This window comes from Mandrillus leucophaeus, unplaced genomic scaffold (genome assembly GCF_000951045.1).
Source record: "Mandrillus leucophaeus isolate KB7577 unplaced genomic scaffold, Mleu.le_1.0 Scaffold174, whole genome shotgun sequence".
In the NCBI taxonomy this organism is placed as follows: domain Eukaryota; kingdom Metazoa; phylum Chordata; class Mammalia; order Primates; family Cercopithecidae; genus Mandrillus; species Mandrillus leucophaeus.
The window spans coordinates 2913190-2936004 of NW_012101743.1; the positions used below are offsets into that span (position 1 = coordinate 2913190).

At 41.1% G+C, this 22815-nt stretch overlaps 1 protein-coding gene across 4 annotated transcripts in view; it reads left to right on the plus strand.

The window, feature by feature from the left end:
- LONRF3 (LON peptidase N-terminal domain and ring finger 3) overlaps positions 1-22815 on the plus strand; it is a 44404-nt gene that overhangs the window by 19914 nt on the left and 1675 nt on the right. For 3 of the 4 annotated variants that reach the window (XM_011977139.1, XM_011977140.1, XM_011977141.1), the window contains 5 exons: positions 12567-12681; positions 15565-15686; positions 18261-18419; positions 19477-19639; positions 20648-20797. In XM_011977139.1, the coding sequence (XP_011832529.1) occupies positions 12567-12681; positions 15565-15686; positions 18261-18419; positions 19477-19639; positions 20648-20797 (709 nt within the window). Of the gene's footprint in view, positions 1-12566; positions 12682-15564; positions 15687-18260; positions 18420-19317; positions 19640-20647; positions 20798-22815 lie in introns of all 4 variants that reach the window. The other variant, XR_001005723.1, reaches the window with a different exon arrangement.

The window sequence follows — 22815 nt, forward strand, 5'->3', positions numbered from 1 at the left end:
AAAGAAATTCAGAACTCGAAGACAAGGTCTTCAAATTAATCCAATCCAACAAAGACAAAAAAGTAACAAACCTGCACGTTGTGCGCATGTGCCCTAGAACTTAAAGTATAATAAAAAATAAATTAAAGGCCGGGCGCGGTGGCTCAAGCCTGTAATCCCAGCACTTTGGGAGGCCGAGACGGGCAGATCACGAGGTCAGGAGATCGAGAGCATCCTGACTAACATGGTGAAACCCCGTCTCTACTAAAAAAAATACAAAAAACTAGCTGGGTGAGGTCGCAGGCACCTGTAGTCCCAGCTACTCGTGAGGCTGAGGCAGGAGAATGGTGTAAACCCGGGAGGTGGAGCTTGCAGTGAGCTGAGATCCGGCCACTGCACTCCAGCCTGGGTGACAGAGCGAGACTTCGTCTCAAAATAAATAAATAAACAAGAAAAAAAGAAAAAAGAATAAGAAAATATGAACAAATAAGAAAATATGAGCAAAGCCTCCAAGAAGTCTGGGATTATGTTAAATGATAATTGGTGTACTTGTGGAAGAAGAAAATTCTAAAAGTCTGGAAAATGTATGTGGGGGAGTCATTGAGGAAAACTTCCCTGGCCTTGTAAGAGACCTAGATAGCCAAATACAAGAAGCACAAAGAACACCTGGGAAATTCATCGCAAGCAGATCCTCACCTAAGCACATTGTCATCAGATAATCCAAAGTTAAGATGAAAGAAAAAGTCTTAAGAACTGAGACAGCAACCAGCTAACCTATAAAGGAAAACCTATTAGATGAACAGCATATTTCTCAGCAGAAACCCTAAAACCAAGAAGGGACTGGGGACCTATCTTCAGCCTCCTCAAACAAAACAATTACCAACCAAGAATTTTGTATCCGGTGAAACTAAGCATCACTTATGAAGGAAAGATACAGTCGTTTTCAGACAAACAAATGCTGAGAGAATTTGCCATTACCAAGCTACCACTACAAGAACTGCTAAAAGGAGCTCTAAATCTTGAAGTAAATGCTGGAGACACATCAAAAGAGAACCTCTTTAAAGCATAAATCACATAGGACCTATAAAACAAAACTACAAGTTAAAAAGCAAAAACATAAAACAAAGTACACATGCAACAAAGAGCATGATGAATGCAACGGTACACCACATTTCAGTACTAACAATGTAAATGGCCTAAATGCCCCACTTAAAAGATACAGAACCGCAGAATGGATAAGAACTCACCAACCATCTGCTGCCTTCAGGAGACTCACCTAACACATAAAGACTCACATAAACTTGAAGTAAAGGGGTGGAAAAAGGCGTTTCATGCAAATGAACACCCAAAGTGAGCAGGAGTAGCTAGTTTTATATCAAACAAAACAATTTTTTTTTTTTTTTGAGACAGAGTCTCCTTCTGAGACCCAGGCTGGAGTGCAATGGTGTGATCTCGGCTCACTGCAACCTTTGCCACCCAGGTTCAAGTGATTCTCCTGCCTCAGCCTCCTGAGTAGCTGAGATTACAGGCATGCGCCACCACGCCTGGCTGATTTTTGTATTTTTAGTAGAGACCAGGTTTCACCATGTTGGTCAGGCTGGTCTTGAACTCCTGACATCATGAGCCACCTGCCTTGGCCTCCCGAAGTGCTGGGATTACAGGCATGAGTCACTGCATCCGGCCCAAAACAAACTGTAAAGCCACAGCAGTTAAAAGAGACAAAAAGGGACAGTATATAATTGTAAAAGGCTTTGTCCAACAGGAAAATATCACAATCCTAAACATACATGCACTTAACACTGGAAGTCCCAAATTTATAAAACAATTCATAATAGACCTAAGAAATGAGATAGACAGCAACATCATAATAGTGGGGGACTTCAACGCTCCGCTAACAGCACTAGACAGGTCATCAAGACAGAAAGTCAACAAAGAAGCAATGGATTTAAACTATGCCTTGGAACAAATGGACTTAACAGATACATACAAAACATTTTATCCAACAACTGCAGAATACACATTCTGTTCAACAGTGTATGAAACTTTCTCCAAGATAGACTATATGATAGACCATAAAATGAGCCTTAATAAATTTAAGAAAATTAAAATGATATCAAGTACTCTCTGAGACCACAGTGGAATAAAACTGTGCAAATACATGAAAATTAAACAACTTGCTCCTGAATGAGCATTGGGTCAAAAACAAAATCAAAATGGAAATTTAAAAAATTCTTCAAACTGAATGACAATAATGACACAACCTATCAAAACCTCTGGAATACAGAAAAGGCAGTGCTAAGAGGATAGTTCATAGCCCTAAGCACCTACATCAAAGTCTGAAAGAGCACAAACAGACAATCTAAAGTCACACCTCAAAGAACTAGAGAAACAAGAACAAACCAAACTCAAACCCAGCAGAAGAAATAACCAAGATCAGAGCAGAACTAAATTAAATTGATACAACAACAATACCAAAGATAAATGAGACAAAAAGCCTGTTCTTTGAAAAGATAAGTAAAATTGATAGACCATTAGCAAGATTCACCAAGGAAAGAAGAGAGAAAATTCAAATAACCTCACTAAGAAATGAAACAGGAGATACTACAATGACACCACTGAAATACAAAAGATTAGTGAAGGCTACTATGAAAACTTTTATGCACATAAACTAGAAAACCTAGAAGAGAATGATAAATTCCTGGAAAAATACAACCCTCCTAGCTTAAATCAAGAAGGATGAGATACCCTGAATAGACCAGTAACAAGCAGCAAGGTTGAAATGGTAACTTAAAAATTGCTAGCAAAAAAAAAAAGTCCAGGACCAGACGGATTAACAGCAGAATTCTACCAGACATTCAAAGAAGAATTGGTAACAATCTTTTTGACACTATTCCACAAGATAGAGAAGGAACCCTCCCTAATTCATTCTATGAAGCCAGTATCACCCTAATACCGAAACCAGAAAAGGACAACCAAAAAAAGAAAACCACAGACTGATATCCTTGATGAACTCAGATGCTAAAATCCTTAACAAAATACTAGCTAACCAAATCCAACAACATATTAAAAAGATAATCTGGGCTGGGTGCAGTGGCTCACGCCTGTAATCCCAGCACTTTGGGCCAAGGTGGGTGGATCACAAGGTCAGGAGATGAAGACCATCCTGGCCAACATGGTGAAACCTGGTCTCTACTAAAAATACAAAAAAAGTTAGCTGGGCATGGTGGCGGGCATCTGTAGTCCCAGGTAGTAGAAGGGCTGAGGCAGGAGAATGGCATGAACCTGGGAGGTGGAACTTGCAGTGAACTGAGATCACACCACTGCACTCCAGCCTGGGCGACAGTATGAGACTTCATCTCAAAAAAAAAAAAAAAAAAGATAATCCACTATGATCAAGTGGGTTTCATACCAGGAATGCAGGGATGGTTTAACATGCAAGTCAGTAAATGTGATAAACCACATAAACAGAAATCAAAACAAAAATCACATGATCATCTCAATAGATGCAGAAAAAGCCTTCAACAAAATCTAGCATCCCTTTGTGATTAAAACTCTCAGCAAAATCAGCATACAAGGGACATACCTTAATGTAATAAAAGTCATCTGTGACAGACCCACAACCAACATAATACTGAACGGCGAAAAGTTGAAAGCATTCCCTCTGAGAACTGGAACAAGACAAGGATGCCCACTCTCACCACTCTTTTTCAACAGAGTACTAAAAGTCCTAGCCAGAGCAATCAGACAAGAGAAAGAAATAAAGGGATCCAAATCAGTAAAGAGGAAGTCAAACTGTCACTGTTTGCCGATGATATGATTGTTTACCTTGAAAACCCTAGGGACTCCTCTAGAAAGCTCCTAGACACCCTTTTCAACAAATGGTGCTGGGATAATTGGCTAGCCACATGTAGGAGAATGAAACTGGATCCTCATCTCTTTATACAAAATCAACTCAAGATGGATTAAGGACTTAAGCCTAAGACCTGAAACTATAAAAACTCCAGAAGATAACATTGGAAAAACCCTTCTAGACATTGGCTTAGGCAAGGATTTCATGACCAAGAACCAAAAAGCAAATGCAATGAAAACAAAGATAAATAGCTGGGACCTAATTAAACTAAAGAGCTTTTGCACAGCAAAAGGAACAGTCAGCAGAGTAAACAAGACAACCCACAGAGTGGGAGAAAATCTTCAGAATCTATACATCTGACAAAGGACTAATATCCAGAATCTACAACAAACTTAAATCAGTAAGAAAAAAACAATCCCATCAAAAAGTGGGCTAATGATATGAATAGACAGTTCTCAAAAGGCCACACAAATGGCCAACAAACATAAAAAAATGCTCAACATCACTAATGATCAGGGAAATGTAAATCAAAACCGCACTGAGATACCACCTTGCTCCTGCAAGAATGATCATAATAAAAAACTCAAAAAACAGTAGATGTTGGCGTGGATGTGGTGAGCAGAGAACACTTCTATACTGCTGGTGGGAATGTAAACTAGTACAGCCACTATGGAAAACAGTGTGGAGATTGCTTAAAGAACTAAAAGTAGAACTGCCATTTGACACAGCAATCCCACTGGGTATCTACCCAGAGAAAAATAAACCATTATTCAAAAAGATACTTGCACATGCATGTTTATGGCAACACAATTCACAATTGCAAAATCGTGGAACCAGACCAAATGCTCATCAATCAACGAGTGGATAAAGAAACTCTGGTATATATACACAATGAAATACTATGCAGCCATAAAGAGGAATAAATTAACAGCATTTGCAGTGACCTGGATGAGATTGGAGATTATTCTAAGTGATGTAACTCAGGAATGGAAAACAAAACATTGTATGTTCTCACTGATATGTGGGAGCTAAGCTATAAGGATGCAAAGGCATAAGAATGATACAATGGACTTTGGGGACTTGGGAGGAAAAGTGGGAGGAGGGTGAGGGATAAAAGACTACAAACATGGTGCGGTGTATACTGCTCGGGTGATGGCACACCAAAATCTCAGAAATCACCACTAAAGAACTTACTCATGTAACCAAATACCTCCGGTACCCCAATAACTTACAGAAAAATAATTTCTTTTTTTATTTTAAGATGATTGACCCAAGAGAAAATACAACAAAAAGTCTTTTTATTTAATTTTTAAAAATTAAATTAATTTTGGTTTTGAGACAGAGTCTCACTTTGTCACCCGGGCTGGAGTGCAGTGGTGTGATTTCATCTCACTGCGTCCTCCACCTCCCGGTTCAGGCAATTCAGCCTCCTGCCTGGCAAATTTTTGTATTTTTAGTAGAAATGAGGTTTCACCGTGTTGGTCAGGCTGGTCCTGAACTCCTAACTCAGGTGATCCACCCACCCTGGCCTTCCAAAGTGCTGGGATTACAGGCGTGAACCACTGTGCCTGGCCCTAAAAAAGTATTTTCATATGCTACATGGTGGGATCCAGCCAGCAGAAACTGCTCAGATATGTGCCCTTTAATGGGCACATATGCTTCTCATATTGATCACCTGCATTTGTATTCTGAATGACTGTTGTCAGATGACTAAAAATGAGTAACATAGCCATTACCTGAAATGTGGACCTTCTTTCTCTTAACAAAAAATTTTGGATGCCAGATTTGCTCATAAGCTTTGGCAGACCTGCTCAGCAGGTGGAATATTGAAGCACTCAAAGCAAGCCTCACATGATGTCAGGAGCTGGTGTGGGTGGAGTGGGCTAGGGTGGGAGGGGCTAAATGAGCAGGTTCCTTTCACTACTTCCCTCACTCCCTCACGATAGAATGGCAGGTGGGTTCTGGCAAAGCCAAGGTAGAAGATAGAGAAATCCTACTTCCAGGCAGAGCAATGGGCTCCTGTAGGTAATACCGTTGTGACTCCAAGCCCATGATGTGAGCTGTGGAGTAGATTGCCTTAGCCTGCTCAGAGGCCAGGTCTTTGTTGTGCGTATCCTTCTTAACACTCCCCCCAACATCCAGGGGACAAGAAATCAAACATACAGACTCATCCTGTTTGTGTTTTCTCTGAAAACTAAGAATCCTGAGGTGTAAGTTCTTTTGTTCCTCTGCTTTCTCCCTTTCATCTTGTTTGTCCTTGAACTCAACAGGGGGCTTTGAAGGAGGTCTCCCAATTTGGTCCAAGAAATAAACACCAAGAGGATAAGACTCCCTTCTAGTTGGCTCACTCGAAATTTAAAAGCCACCATTTCTCTTATCCTGCCCCTCCGTTCTAAGTGAGACTTCAAAACAAAACAAAGCAAAACAAAACAAAAACCCTCTGTGCCTGGAGTAGCCATTGCATAAGCTGCTAAGTTATAGCTGGCCTCTCACTGCTTGATGGTGATAAGAAACCTACTAAATCTAGAAAGAACTCTGGATTTTGAGGTTCTGAAAACTGCAGCCATCGGTCAGAAACATGTAGTTCCCTTTCCAACAGGGTTTGTCTGTAAGTTAGACATCGGATGTGGACAGAGGCTATTTCATACACATGCTTCAGCTTGAATTATGTTAGCATTGAAAAAGCTTTTGATTCCACCTCTGCAGTATTTTTCTTCTCTTTCTTGGTGTTAGGAATATGATTGGTTCTCTTGTTACCCTCATGTGTGCTTGTGGGAGAGTGTCTGGGAGTAAAGATAGTCTGAAACAATCTGGGGGGGTCATGAAATTAGATATTTCTACTATTTGTGCAAGATTTTAGTATGAAATCCAGTTTCGTGGAGCTGCATTTGTAGAAAAACAAGTTAGAGTGTGAATTTGTATACACAGATTCTAGAGAGAAAATTAGGAGGAGCAGGTTGTAAGTTCTACAGGGAAAAGGGTGGAAAGAGTGAGTGGAACAATAATCCGAGGTGTGTAAGTGAGGACCATTCCAATCTCCAAGTCTCCCTTGCTGAACTGGGAGAGCTCTGTTGAGGGAAGTTACCCACTAACTTCAACCCTTCAGAACTCTGCCCCTCAATCCTTAGTGGTTGCAAGTGCTCCTTTGATATTTGCCTCGTGTGGATACCTTAGCTGTTGGGGGCCACCTCTGGGGCTGCTGTGGAGCAGAACTTTTGGGGTGACAAGGACATTTTGAGATATGCAGTAAGAATGTTTGATATTTGAACCAGTTATCTAATGGCCCAGTAACCTCTTTGTCAATTCTAACAAGAAGCTTTATATTTAACCTAGTTTTAGCTACTCAAGTAGCTGGGTGTTAAGGATCCTGTCAGTTCACTCTCATTCAATCTCTCTCTCTCTCTCTCTCTCTCTCTCTCTGTCTCGTACACACACACACTGTCACTCTCTCTTCCTCCCTCTTTCCCTATTTCTCCCTCTCCTTCTCCCCTCCCTCCTTTCCTTCTCCTTTCCTCTTTGCTCTCATTTGATAGCAAAAGAACACAATACAAGGATGTAACTGGTGGGAAAAGATAGCTATTTCCAGACAAGCCAAACATTTTATCCGGGCTGACATCAAACTGAAAGCATTTATTATTGCTATTGTTTACTCCATCATGTAACAATGTAAAATGTTTTTTGTGTGAAAATCTGGCCCTGCTCTGATTTATAAATACCTCTTGGACGTGTTTTCTGAAATCGTTACCTAAAGTGGTAAATAAAAAGAATTCTAGTCAAGTTCTCTCTCTCTCCGTCTGTCTCTCTCTTTCTCAGAAGGAGGGGGAGAGGAGAGAGGGAGGGAGAAAAGTGTGCATATGAGTGTGTGCATCTACATGTAGATGGATGATGTCTATTTGGATGCAGAAATACATGCACATAGTTGCTGTCACATCATAGAGTGAAGAAGAAGGATGGGCTTGGGAGTCAGATCTGACCTCACATCCCAAAGCCCTGCTACTTACCAGCTAGCTGTGTGATCTTAAGCAAGTTATTTTAACCTGTCTGGGTTTAAATTTTCTCAATAGTATAATGAAGCTAATCATAATTACCACCTCTTAATACACAAAGTTCAGTATTGACACACCAAGAAATATAGCCAGAGAAATAGATTCCATCTGTTCCAGTCACTTTACTCAGGCCGTGCAGAGAAGCAGAGTAGCCCTAAATATAGAAATGAATTGAGTATTGAAAAGTGTAATGTATTCTAAGCATCTGAACCTTGAACTATTTCAAAGCAATAATTATGCAGCATCTGTGGCCGCATTTGTGTTTGCTACTACTCAGTCAGGGGCATTTTAATCACAGCTTTTGCTAAGAGATTGTTGTGTCCTTTTGTGTGTGTTTTATTCATCTGCTCACTAAATGTCAGTATTTATTGCAATTAATTAGCCAGCTATATCTTTGTTATTTTAGATAGATTGCATTAGGTTACATTCTTAAATGAATAATAGGCCCAATTGCGAAATTCTCAGGAAAAACAGTTTTGCATATTAGTTGTAGATACAGATTCATCAATCATCTTCATCATTAGTACCATCGAATAATATAAAGCATTCAGATTCACAGGACTAAGTTACCAAGGAAATGAGATATTTTGGTTTGGCTGCTCTGATAATTAGATCACAGCAGTGGTTCCAAATCACACTTTTGAAAAACATTTTAAATTGTGAAATACACACAGTGGAAAAGTGCATAAAATATAAATATGTTCTCTTAACAAAATATTGTAGAGAAGATACTTATGTAACCCCTCTCAGTTCAAGAAGTAAAACATTGCCAGGACCCAAGAAGCTGCCCATATGCCTCTTCCCAATCATAGAGGATACCCCTAGGGAGGTAGGTATCCTCCCTACCCCAACCACTATCTTGACTTTTATCCTGTTTCTCTTTATAGCTTTACTACCCGTATATGCATATCTAGGTGATGCAATCTAGTTTTGCCTACGTAAAAGCTTTGCATAAACTGAATTATCCAGAATTTATTCTTTCAATCTGGCTTGTGTTACTCAGTATTAGGATTTATCCATGTTATTGCATGTAGGTGAAGTTTGTTCATTTTCATTATTGTATAATAGTCCATTGTATGAATCCACCAGTTCTCTTATGGATGGATGTTTGGGTTGCATCTAGTTAGGGGATATCATGGGCAACATTGCTATAAACATTGTTTACATCTGCTGGTGCATATAAGTGTTTGTTCATTTTCTGTTGGCTTCCTTCTCTTTTTCTTATTGACTTCTAGGGGCTCTATGTATGCTCTAGATACGAGTTCTTTGCTAGTCGTTATGTGTTGCAGATACTTTCTCCTACTCTGGCTTGCCTTTTTGCCCTCTTAATGACATTTTTGATGAACTTAAAAGCGTTTCCTCTTCTTTTTTATTTTGAGATGGAGTCTCACTCTGTCGTCCAGGCTGGAGTGCAGTGGTGCAATCTCGGCCCACTGCAACCTCCACCTCCTGGGTTCAAGCGATTCTCCTGTCTCAGCCTCCCCCGTAGCTAGGATCACAAGCACGCGCCACCACAGTCTGTTAATTTTTACGGGGTTTTGCCATGTTGGCCAGGCTGGTCTTGAACTCCTGACCCCAGATGATCCGCCCACCTCGGCCTCACAGTGCTGGGATTACACGTGTGAGCCACTGCACTCAGCCAAAAGCGCTTCATTTTAATACAGTCAAAATTATCCATCTTTTCATTTATAGGCAGGGTTTGTGTCATAATTCATTTTTTTACCTTCAGGTCATAAAGATATTCTCCTCTTCTATCTTTATTTTCTTTTATTTGACTAATTAATTTATTTAAGACATGGGGTGTCAAACTTCTTGTCTCAGGCGATCCTCTTACCTCAGCACCCCCCAACAAGTAGCTGGGATTAGAGGTGCCAGCCACTGTGCCTGGCTATTTCATCTTCTGAATGTTTTATTGTTTTGCTTTTCACATTTATTTTTACAGCCCACATGGAATTGGTTTTTGCGAATGATATGAGAGATGATCCAATTTCATTTCCCCCTATAGATAGCCAACTCTCCTAATACCATTTATTGAGAAGGCTATTTATGTACTGAAAATCTTTCCCCCATCTGCTTTGAAGTGACACATTTGTCATAAATCAAGAATCCACATCTGGATCTGTTTCTGGGCTTCCTATTCTATTCCCTGAGTCTATTTGTCCTTGTGCTAGTCATATACTGTTTTAATCACCACAGCTTTATATGTTCTGTTATCTGGTAGAGTGAGTCCTCCCACATCATTGCTCTTCAGATGTATCTTGGCCCTTTGCTTTTCCTTATAAAGTTTAGAAATCAACTTGTCAAGTTCTACAAAAATAAACAAATGAAATAACCCATTGAGGTTTTTTATTGGGACTTAGCTGTTTACTTTCTTTCAATAAGGTGTTTGTAGCTTTTTCCAAAAGAGGTCTCCTATAACTGTTGTTAGATTTCTTCCTGGACACTTGATTTTTAAAAGCAGTTGTAAATGTTATCTTTAAGATGATAACATTTCTAATGTTTATTGCTGGTATATAGAAGTATAATTGTGTGTGTGTGTGTGTATTTATCTAGTAACTTTGTTAATTCTATTCTTATTCTAATAATCATTTGTAGATTCTTTTAGATTTTTCTAAGTTCACCATATCATTTGTGAATAATGACAGATTTGATTTTTTCCTTTCCAGTTCTCATATTTTGTTCTTGCCTTAGTGCACGAAGACCTCCATAGCAAATAGTTTTTTTAAAAAAATAACTTTGCTTTTTGGCCAATTGGATAACTAAAATTTATTAATTTTGATTAATTTGTTAAACAAATTAACTACTTTTTAAATAGAATCAAAAAATTCAAAAAGTACCAAAAAGATGAATATATGAAAAGTCTCTCTCCTACTCCAGACCTCCATTGGCTTGTTAAAAATATCCCATTTTTTCTAGTCCCCTTGACATGCTGAATCTGGAACTTTGGCCAGTGGAGCTTCACGATGTATGTTTTTGTTTTTTTTTTTTTGCTCCACACGTAACTGATATTTGAAGACCAATACAGAAAGTTTGCCTATGCAGAGATTAATGGGATTTGTGTAACACGGTGATCTTCAACCTTGGCTGTACATTAAAATCACCAGGAGGCTTTAAAAAAAGTCTTGATGCCTGTCCTGTACACTGGGTCTACTGATCTGAATCTCTGTAGATGCTGTAGTGGGCATCTAGAGTTTCCATAAGCTCCCCAGGTGATTTGGGGAGGCAGGAAGGAGGGCTTACAAAGGGGCGAGAGGAAACATTTGGGAGTGATGGGTATGTTTCCTATCTTGATCGTGGCGATGGTTTCATAAGTGTGTACATATGTCAGAACTTATCAAATTGTACACTTTAAGTCTGTTCCATTTATTATATATCAATTTTGCACCAATAAAGCAGTTTAAAGATAAAGCTGTCCAGGTGATTCTGATGCACAGCAATGGTTGAGAATTATCCTTGTAATAGAAAAGGCACATGACTGGAAGTGGAAGTTGGATAGACTCTCATCTGTCAACAGTTGGCTGTGCACACTTAGACAAGTAACTTCCACCTTTCTGGACCTCAGGTTCATTCTAGTTAGTGGGTTCAATTTCTTCACAAGTACTTTTCAGCTGGCATGTTGATTCTTCTACTCAACCTGGCAGTGCTGGCCAGGCTGCTGGTGCACCTCCTGGCCACACGAGGGAGCCGTACAGCTGGCAGCCTCTGACTTTCCACTGAACACTCTTGTGAGGTGAAAATAGGCTGGTCAGGCAGGGAGGGGGGTCTTTCCATTCTTCCTGTGCTTCTCCTCTTGGTGAATGCAAGCTCCACTCCTCAACGGTCATCTTCAACTACCCTCACTCACTGATCTCGCTGCAGGTGAGCCTTTTTTTAAGCAAAGCAAATCCATGAATTTCTGAAGGTACAGAACAGCTTTATAAAAGGATTCCCACATTGCTTTGAAAATATCCTACTCTCCCCAAGCAATTAAAATAGTACCAAATTGAAGTATATGTATGTATACATATGTATGTACACATGTAAATGTATGTATATGTGTATATGCATCAATATAGATCCATATCTGGTCTATATCAGTAAGCACACTAACAATACTATTCTCCCCCTGTGAAAATTATCTATCTATATAAAAGGCAGTTATGTTTGTTAGAGGTACAGTTTTGATATCCTTCAGGCATTAACATTGCTTAGACGAAAAGAGGAATCAAGGTTAGCAAACAAAGTTTTTTTCCATGGTAATATGATGTAAAGTGCTTAAGTGGGTAAATGTGTAAGGGAGAGAGAGTGTGTGTGTCTGCGTGTCTGTGTGTGTGTGTGTGTGTTTACATATACTCAGGTGAACAGGTTGGCTAATATTTTCAGAATAGAATTTTATCCAGACACTCTGTGCATTAATCTCTATTTTTCTTGGACCAGACAGGGCAAAAAATCTGAATTCCCCAGAAGAGATAGACTAGAATTGATGTTACAAAATGATCTAGCTATGCCCTAAACTTTAATAAATGTATTTTAATCCAGCTCAAAAACGAAAGGCAAATGTTTATCTGAAGTGCAACAATAGCGACTTTTAAAAAAGAACTCCTCCCCCACCCTAAAATAGTCTAAATAATGCTTTAAAACCTTAGCTTTGAGTCGCTCTTTTATTTTTGGTCTTATTGAAGTTTTCTTCCATTTTGATTCCTAAATTTCAGATTATTCTATGAGCCAGTCACAACACCTTGTGGGCATACTTTTTGCTTAAAATGCCTAGAAAGATGCCTAGATCACAACGCCAAGTGTCCATTGTGCAAAGACGGTCTTTCACAGGTAAATCAATATTTCTTTGTTTGGTTTAAATCAGTATTTCTTTCTTGTTAGGTTTAGCTTATTTGGAATTGGGCACTAAGACAGTGTTCAACTGGACCCCAAGCCACTGCACTGTGGTAGGGCACATTACTCCCTCAAACCATCTATTTCTCCTGTCTTTTTTTTTTTTTTTTTTTTAGATGGAGTCTCCACTCTGTCACCCAGGCTGGAGTGCAGTGGCGCGATCTCGGGTCACTGCAACCTCCACCTCCTGGGTTCCAGCAATTCTCCTGCCTCAGCCTCCCAAGGAGCTGGGATTACAGGCACATGCCACCACACTCAGCTAATTTTTTTTTTTTTTTTGAAACAGAGTCTTGCTCTGTCACCCAGGCTGGAGTGCAGTGGCGCAGTCTTCGCTCACTGCAAACTCCCCCTCCCGGGTTCACGCCATTCTCCTGCCTCAGTCTCCCAAGTAACTGGGACTACAGGCGCCTGCCACCATGCCTGGCTAATTTTTTTGTATTTTTAGTAGAGATGGGGTTTCACCGTGTTAGCCAGGTTGGTCTCGATCTCCTGACCTCGTGATCCGCCTGCCTCGGCCTCCCAAAGTACTGGGATTACAGACGTGAGCCACCGCGCCTGGTCTAAGTTTTGTATTTTTAGTAGAAATGGGGTTTCACCATATTGGTCAGGCTGGTCTCGAACTCCTGACTTCAGGTGATCCACCCACCTCAGTCTCCCAAAGTACTGGGATTACAGGCGTGAGCCACCATGCCCAGCCTATTTCTCCTATCTTATAGCCACTGTTCCCATCTCCATAAAGCCCTTCAGGAAAATGAGGCAACATGCAGTTTTTTATGCGGTGTAAGTAGGGAAATCAATTTGTGTTGGAAACAAAAGTGTTAAATAGATGATAAACTTGGATCCTGGTTCTGATCTCATCATGGCACCTGATATACTGTGATCTTGAGTAAATCTTTTGTCCCCTCTAGGATTGGACTAGGTAAGCCCTGATGTTCCCTTATCATCAATGTTTATTCTGTGGCTTGAAGATAACAGCTCCAAAGGCCCCAGGAGAACCTCACAGAACTTCAGAGTGATCCTTGTCCAACCCCTCAGGAGCCACTGTACCTGGAAGCCCTAGAGCTTTTGCAGTAAGCCAATTTAGCAGACAGCAGCCCTCTAGGACTTCCAGGTTCTCTAAAACTAATCACACAGACTCCCACCTTTGTTTTTCAAGTGAACCGGAAGGAATTTCCTATAGAAAAAGAAGACCTGAGAATCCATCTTGTTTTCCCTCCCTCAGGGACTTATGTGCCACATTTTATGATTGGTGTTAATATTCCTTGACCCCTGTCATTCCTGGGGAGAGGTTGGAGATGCAAGGCTATCTCTAGGTGACTACAGGTCAAGAGAAGTCACATGTTGAGCTTTACCATCACCCCAGTATTTAAATTAAGGGAATAGAGTGAAATAATCATCACTGGTAGCCCTCAGGGTATGTGTTGGGATTGGGAGGAGGGCCAATGTCATACCTTTCCCTAGATAAAAGTTGTAGGATTTGCAGGCCTGATTGTAGGTGAGAAGTCCATAATCCTTATACTTAAATAATACATCTGTGTTGTTGTAACACTGGAAAATTCAGATTAAGTGGAAAGAAGAAAAATCTACCCATATGCTCAGTACCTAGAGAAACTCACTGTTAGTTAACATTTTAGTATGTGCCTTTTCTGGCTTTTTGTTTTAGCATCAGCAGAGGAGTCACCTACTTTTTGGACCGACTACCTCCTCAATCACTGCTTATCCCCCAAAACTGGGACTGGGAAGTGCAGTTGATTTTCCCATAGCCAGGCAATGGCAGTGACAGTGGCAGATAAGGCATCCTGGAGACAGATGCTATACGGTTCAGGACTTGGGGTCTAGAAGATATTCTCATCTATCTCTGTGTATTCACATAGGGTCACACTTGCACTATTTTACATAGGATTAAATATTCCAATCATGTTCACTGCAGAATAGAGACACAGCCCATACTGAGAAAGGAACAAAATTGTTTGAAGCCAACAGTTTTATACTCAGGCGCTCTCCTTGCTGGGACTGTAGGGGGAGTTTCCATAGCAAGCAATTCTCCGCAGATGTTTTAACATCAGTTGTTTGATTCACACTGTTAAATACCCACTACTTAAACATCCCTGGGTGTGCATCGGTCAGAGGTGTTTGGGAGAAGGATAACAGTGACAATTGAGCCTGAGTCCAGTTCTTGAAATCATGACTTTTAATCTCAGTGATACCTAGATGGTATATTAGAAAGGCAAATAGACAAATCAATATTTAGCTGTTTGTGTTTTTTAAAACTAAAATTAAAAGAGAAAAAATAGGTAGATTTGGCAATATCCAGAAGCCCAAGCATTGGGTTAGGCTGGGAGTGGGACAGGGCAGGAAAGGATCAGTGATTGAAAAATGCTTTTTAGTTCCCTGAACCTTTTGGCCACTAACTTTGAGCATATCCCAGATGGAGACCATTTCTGTGTGCTTGTAAACACGATCAACAGAAAATGGAAAGGGAAGGATTCCCCCCACCCCACTTTTTGGACAAGAACATGATCTTGATTTCAGTATTTCAGGAAAATTGTGAGAGTTTTAAAACTTCCATGCAGGTTTTACCCCCTTGTTAAAATATTTTTTTTTCTAATTATAAAGATAATCAATTGCATGTGTGGTTTTTAAAATGAAACTAACATCCAGAAAATACATATATTATGATGGTATCATCTGCTGATTTGTGGGTCCAGACTACTCCAATATGTGGGTCATGTGACTTGTCCAGTGATTATATCAGAAGTGTTTTGCTGATGACTGCGTATTACCTAATTGCATATTATCTAATTGCCTCCCCCCATATAGTGCTTGGCATCAAGAAAATACGGCAAAAATGTAATAATGGAGGAGCTCATAGCTAAATTCCTTCCAGAAGAACTGAAGGAACGAAGGAAGCTTTACGAAGAGGAAATGGAAGAACTTTCTAAGTATGTATATGCATATTTCTGTTTTGTTTCCCTCATACCAGCTCATGAGAGCTGAATGTGCACGTTAGTTCCCAGCTTCCGACTTAGTGATGTCCTGCCAGCTGCTTGAAATTGGCTATGGTAAGAGTATTTACACCATGGAAATTGGCAAGTGCTACAAACCAGGGCTTCCCCTGCACCCAGAGAGCCAGTTGTTAAACATACCAGCATACCACTGAAGAAGCATAAGCGAAACCAGTGATGAGGGTACACCCTGCCCCCAGTAACAGGGTATTTGTTGGCGAGAGTAAATTGGAGTAGCTTAATCAGGGGAACTTAACGAAATGGCCAAAAGATTGTTTTCAGATACATAAGGAGTTGCTATGAAGTTAAGAACTTTGGTGTCAACCAGAACCAGGCTTAAGACCCAGTTCTACCTCAACGTGAGTCTACTTCACAACCCTAGGCAGGTCACTTAACCTTTCTGGGCCTTAGTTTCCTTATCTGTAGCTTGAGAATAATTTAATAATTTGAGTTCTTACTTCATGGACTTATTTTTTGAGATTGAGCCTCACTGTGTCACCCAGGCTGGAGTGCAGTGGTGTGATCTTGGCTCACTGCAACCTCCGCCTTCTGGGTTCAAGCCATTCTCCTGCCTCAGCCACCCAAGTAGCTGAGATTACAGGCATGCACCACCATGCCCAGCTAATTTTTGTATTTTTTAATGGAGACAGGGCTTCACCATGTTGGACAGGCTGGTCTTGAACTCCTGACCTCAAATGATCCTCCCACTTGGATCTCCCAAAGTGCTAGGATTACAGGCGTGAGCCACCATGCCTGGCCACCTCATGAACTTCTTATGAAAATCAAATGACCTTGTGCATAGTAAGCACTTAATTAATGGTAATAATACTAATACTTGTTAAGTGCTTTCTCTGCCGTGCACAGGTAATGTGAAGGGTGAAGGGGAGGGTCAGAGGTGTCAGTGAGGCTCTCAGCCCTCCGCCTAGCTGTGAGAACAGCTCCCTTCGCAGAAAAAGCAGGAGGCAATCACTAATTTCTGCCTGTCTTGCTTCTGCCCTCCCCTCCCCCGATCCGCAGTAGAATCCTAACAGCATTCCAGAGGCAAGGTTCCTGACAGCAAAAATGGTTCTGGTTTCATGCCCACTGTGTAGAGAACATTCGTAAACTCTGCCAGTGACTTGTTTGAATGCACTCCTCACTTTGAATAATGTTTTTCTCAGAAACTAGAAATCATTTTTTTTCTCACTAATTTACATTGAAACTACTCAGGGGATCTTTATCTTTATTTCTGATCTGTAAATTAGCATTGAGCCTCTTGAGCCCTTATCTCAAATCTCATTTAAGGTCTTATTAACAAATACTGAGATGTATTAGGACTTTCTATGTAAATGAATCCTAAACTTGATCCTTTTGAGATTTGGGCAGTTGGTCTTGTATTTCTTGATAGGTTTAGGTTCAGATGTTCCTGTGTTGAATTTACTAGACAAATAAGAAGACAAGGATCCCAGAGGAGCTGGCTCTGTTTTGGTTCCCCAACAGGTTGTGTGTGTGACTCTCTGGGAGTACTTATTGAAAGGCAGGGCCGGGCATGGTGGCTCATGCCTGTAATCGTAGTACTTTGGGAGGCAGAGGCGGGTGGATTGCTTGAGGTCAGGAGTTCAATACCAGCCTGGCCAACATGGTGAAACCCCGTCTCTAATAAAATTACAAAAATTAGCCAGGCGTGGTGCCATGCACCTGTAATCCCAGCTACTTGGGAGGCTGAGGCAAGAGAATTGCTGGAACCCAGGAGGCAGAGGTTGCTGTGAGCCAAGATTGCACCATTGCACTCCAGCCTGGGTGACAGAGTAAGATTACGCTAAAAAAAAAAAAAGAAGAAGAAGAAAGAGAAAGGCAGACCCTTGGGTTCCAATTCCAGAGCTAATGCATCAGTATCTCTGGTAATGTGGTGTCCAAGTCATCTTGATTTAAGAGCCCCTGGTGATTCTGATGCAAAGAAGCATTTGAGCATCACTGGGCTGGATTACTCTTGCCTATCTCTTGGTCCTTCCTCCTTTCAGCTGTGCCTACTTTGCAGATTCTTTGGGGTCCTTGCAAATTTGAGGTGCCCTAGGGACCTTACATAGAATTTCCCACCACCCTTCTGGAGAGCTGAGTCCACTTCTATCATCAGCAGCCTTCCCCATGCAGCCTGAAAAACACCTGAAGAGGTTGTTTTGAGTAGAGAGCGTGAAAGAAAGAAAGACATGAGTTATAGCTGTCACCCACAATATTAAGGTGCTAGAGAACTTTTTCAGCCAAATTAAAATGTGTAGAATGCCAATTTTAATTTCTTAGACCTTAGGCTAACCTCTGCATCGGATAATGGAACTCAGCCCACACTATCAATTGCATTTCAATATTTTTCTATTAGCCATCAAAACTTGATGTATCTTTGGCAAGTGACACCGTCAAAAAACGAACTGGTGTCTCTTTGCCTTCCCCCAGGGGTATCACATGCTAACATTTGACCAACATTTTTGTGTTCTGTCCGATTGCTTTGAGATCCCTGTCATTTGCTCTCTCTGACAGCCTTAATAAGAATGTGCCTATTTTCGTGTGTACTATGGCCTATCCCACCGTTCCTTGTCCCCTGCACATCTTTGAGCCTTGTTACCGCCTGATGATTCGTAGATGCATTGAGACAGGCACGAGACAGTTTGGCATGTGCCTTGGAGATCCTGTCAAAGGGTAAGTAAGGAGCCATGCGAGCAAAAAGAGCTTGTGTAATGAGGGATTTCTCTTTTACTTTGGGGTACTCCCAGGAGATGAGGAGGCCTAGCTCATGAGGTTAGCCAACTGAAGAATATAAGCATTGTAAGGATCATGGTCCCTTTGGTGGTTAGTTTACCATGTGAGAGACTGTCTATTTAAAGACTCTAGAATTAATATTTGGTTAAACAAGTGGTGTATGTTATAAAACTTGTAAGAATGTGGGCCTTGGAGTCAAACTGCCTGTGTTCATTATCTAGTTGCAACCTTGGAGCAAGTTTGAGTTTGAGCAAGCTATTTAACCTCTCTGTATCCCAGTTTCCTTATCTGTAAAGTGGGTACAATAATAGTACCTACCTCGTTGGGTTTGCCGGGAAGATTGGTGAGTTAATAATGTACATAAAATGCTGAGCACAGTTCCTGGCTTCCTTAGTCCATTTTGTGCTACTGTAATAGAATGCCACAGACTAATAATTTATGAACAATCGAAATTTATTTCTCATGGTTCTGGAGGCTGGGAAGTCCAAGATCAATGTGCTGGCATCTGGCAAGGGCCTTCTTCCTTTGTCATAACATAGTGGAAGGGCATAGCAGAAGGGCAACAGAGAGAGAGAAAGAAGGGGGTCAAACTTGCCCTTTTGTATTAATAACAACCCTACTCTACTTTCACCATATCAGCATTAATGCACTCATGAGGGTGGAGGCCTAATCACCTCTTAAATGTCCCACCTCTTAATAATACTACAATAGCAATTAAATTTCAAAATGGGTTGTAGAGACAAACATTCAAACCATAGCACTGGCACGGCACATAGTATGTGCTCAATAAATGGTAGCAGTTACACAAACACATTATGATTTGTTTTTCTTCACACAGGCACTGCCTGTTGTATACTTGAAACTATAACCCAGGGACAGGAAAATAGGCAGAAGTCCCTTGAGCCACAGCATGGGGTTACAGAAATGGCTGGGTGCCAGGCCAGGGAAACAGAACTCATCAAGGATCTATTCTCTCGACTCCATTCTCAATAAACAGGTTTGCAGAATATGGCTGCATCCTAGAGATCAGAAATGTTCAATTCTTTGCCGATGGCCGCTCAGTGGTTGACAGCATAGGAAAGAGGCGCTTCAGGGTGCTCCATCAGAGCCAGCGGGATGGCTACAACACAGCCGACATTGAATACATTGAAGACCAAAAGGTGAGGGTGGCCAGTGCCAAGAATCCCAAAGCCAGGCTATCCTTGTAACTTGGTACACAAAGATAATTGCGAAAGGATTTCTCAGAGCCCTTGAGGGCCTTGGGATTTCACACCAAATTGCTGCAGCAGCATTGAATGCTGCTGGATTGCTATCCAGTTGCAGTACGGCAGTGAGGGCACCTATTGTCCTGGTTCTGCTTAGCTACTGGGTTGCATTCATGCGTAAGAAATGCTATCCTAGATCAACCCTGGGGCTCATTCAGCTTGGGAGTTAAGTCTTTGTCAAAGATACCAAGGAATAGATCTGGGGTGGGTCTATATATACGTATATATTTTATCCATCGATTTATGTATATTTTAAACTTTTTTCTTTTGAGACAATTATAGATCCACACATGCATTTGTATTTTAAAGTACGTAACCTGGCTAAGAGCCCTTCGCAATAATCCATCATCCCATAAAGCAGAAAGATGACACATCTAGTTAATCCTTGGTTTTCTGAGCTAATGGGTGCAAGAAGAGGTAAATAATCCTGTGTTCATTTATATTTACATTTGTTACATGGTAGATTAATAAATATCTGATGACTAAGTAAATGTGTTTGACCAAGATAGTTACATGCTAAGACTGACATACTCCTGTGTGTTTTCCAGCTAGCAATGGGAAAACAGATGTAAAAATGAAAAGGGCAAAGGCATGGACCAGCATAACCTGATTTAACCACATGCCTCCACTCAGGCTGGTTTGAATCTCTGGTTTTCTGCATGTTTTGCTGTTTCAGCTAATCTACCAGCTGAGCCCTTCTCCTTCCTCCATGCTAAGCAGTATCTACACACTGTCCAGCACTTCACTAAGGGGAATTTCACATCAAGCACAGGAGAAAGCTGGATGGGTGAGCCTTCCCATAAGAAGGCAGAATGGATGCTCAAAGCGAGTCAGGTGTCAAAAGTGACTCCGGGAATGATGGAGAGGGTATAGAATGTTTCACTTCCACTTTGATATTTTCAGGTTCAGGGAGAGGATTGTGCTGAGCTCATGGGATTACATAACTGTGTCTATCAGCAAGCGTCATTGTGGTTTCATTCACTCAAATCATCCCTAAAGAATCGGATACTCAATCACTTTGGTCCCATGCCGGAGAAAGACGCTGATCCTCAGGTATAGAAAAATGTCTACTTTAAACGGGTTGCCCCACTAGAAGAGAGTGCCTAGTGTTTGTGATTAGATGGGTATGTGGTTGCCATTCAGCACATTGAATACAGAGAGGAAGATGGATTTAATTTGGTGTTGTTTGGCTGCATAGTGTCATGAGTAAGACCAAAAAGATCCCAAGTTAGAATTGGGGGTAACTAAAGTAAAGCAGTAGGAACTTGGATTCAAGGAAGGTTTTGAGAACTAAGTAAGATAAGAGAATGGGAACATAGATATCACCAACAGAAGAACCTTCCATGGGAGTCCAGATTCACACCATGGTAATGTTAGGGTGACAAGATACGTGCAAAGGCCAGGACTAAAGAGAAGGGTATCCTGGGAGCTGAGACCAAAAGCTGCTGCTTTTAGGTAACTTCATAACCCTCTCCTTCATTGCTTTGGGAACTAGGGGATAGGGCCAGCTACCCTTATAAGATTACAACTGCAAGACCACAAAAACTTTTCATGCCTTGGTCTATCTATGCTTTGCCCTGCAAGTCTAGACCCTTGCTATTGTCCTCACCAGGGCTGAACAGCTCCTGAGAAAACTGACCCCATCATTAAATACTGTTGGTTGAGTTATACTAGAAAGTAGTTTGTTAGGTTCTACTGATCAGTGTTTTTCCTGGGGGATAGGCCTATTTGCAAGATCAAACTGCAGATCAGAAGCTCTCTAGGAGAGTGGAGATGGTTTTCACTAAGCTTTGCTTGCCTGGTATAAATCAGGGAGTACTTTCTTTCTAGGATAAGGCTGGAGATATCCTAACCACATACTTCCTCATCACCATCTTTTTCTATGCTCTGAGCTGGCTCTCCTACATCAACACTCACAGAACTTCCTTGATTCTTTACTTATGCTCATCCTCAACTCTGTCACAAAAGAAATATCTAAATATGCATATTCTGACCAAAAGTCTGGTCCTTCTTACCTTTCTAGCAGTATAACCTTGGGAAGATCCCTTTCCCTTTCTCAACTTTTGTCCCATCTCTGACATGAGGAGGGGTCTAAAACCACCTCTTCCTCTTGCATTCTGAGGTTCTAAGACACCAGTCTGTTCCCTAATGAGCTGAAACGTCTTGCTTTCCTCAGACCACAAAAGTGGCTCCTTCCCCACCCATGCAAAGGCATCATGAGTCTTCAAGGGAGAAAGGCCAGTTAGTGCTTCCTGTGACCCAGCTCCTGGCTCTGGGCCACGGTGAGTCAGGACTGCAGCATATACTTCTGAGCAAACTCACGATCAAGCTTAATGTTCCCCTTCACCTTCCGGGAAGCGTTCTCCCTTAGGCAAAAGATACAGATCAGCAATGGTAACGGGAAAACACAGATGCTACAGTGTGATTCATAAAGGCTAATGACAGAGAAAGTTGAAATCTTGGCTTTCACTTCCTTTTTTCTTAGTTCTGTTATTATGTTGCTTTGGCAGCAGCAGCACCAGCAAAAAAGAAAAACCCAAACCCATCCCAGTTTGCTCCAGTCAATGCTGCAGCCCCAGTGGTCCCACAAATAAGAATGTTCTGTCAGGAGGATGTTTCTTAGAAACTGCCACAAGTGTTAATACCAGCTTAAATATCTTTGTTGGTGATCCTTGGAAAAAAAGTTCAGAACATCAGTCTAATATTCAGAACTGATAATAGGAGGGAGAGCATGTTGCCAGCTTCAGGGAGGGACAAAAAAGAATGCAAATGAAGCTAGAGGCACAAAGAAGCAAAGAAGGCAGTGAGATGTGGTGACGATCAGAGGAACCAATTTGGAGCCAAATAATTTCAGGTGTAGGCACTTTTACCAGAATGGTTCTCTGTAGTCCTAAAACCAAACTTGTGAAAGTTGTGGGCAGAAAGCTCGTTTTAGGCTTAGAAGGAAATAAGTTCCCAATGTCTAAAATATGTGCCAGGGAAGCTGCTTACAAACAGAATTTTGGGGAAGGATTTATGTGGAATAGGAAAGCTCTTTATCTTAAAAGGAAATCTAGGGGCAGAATATATTT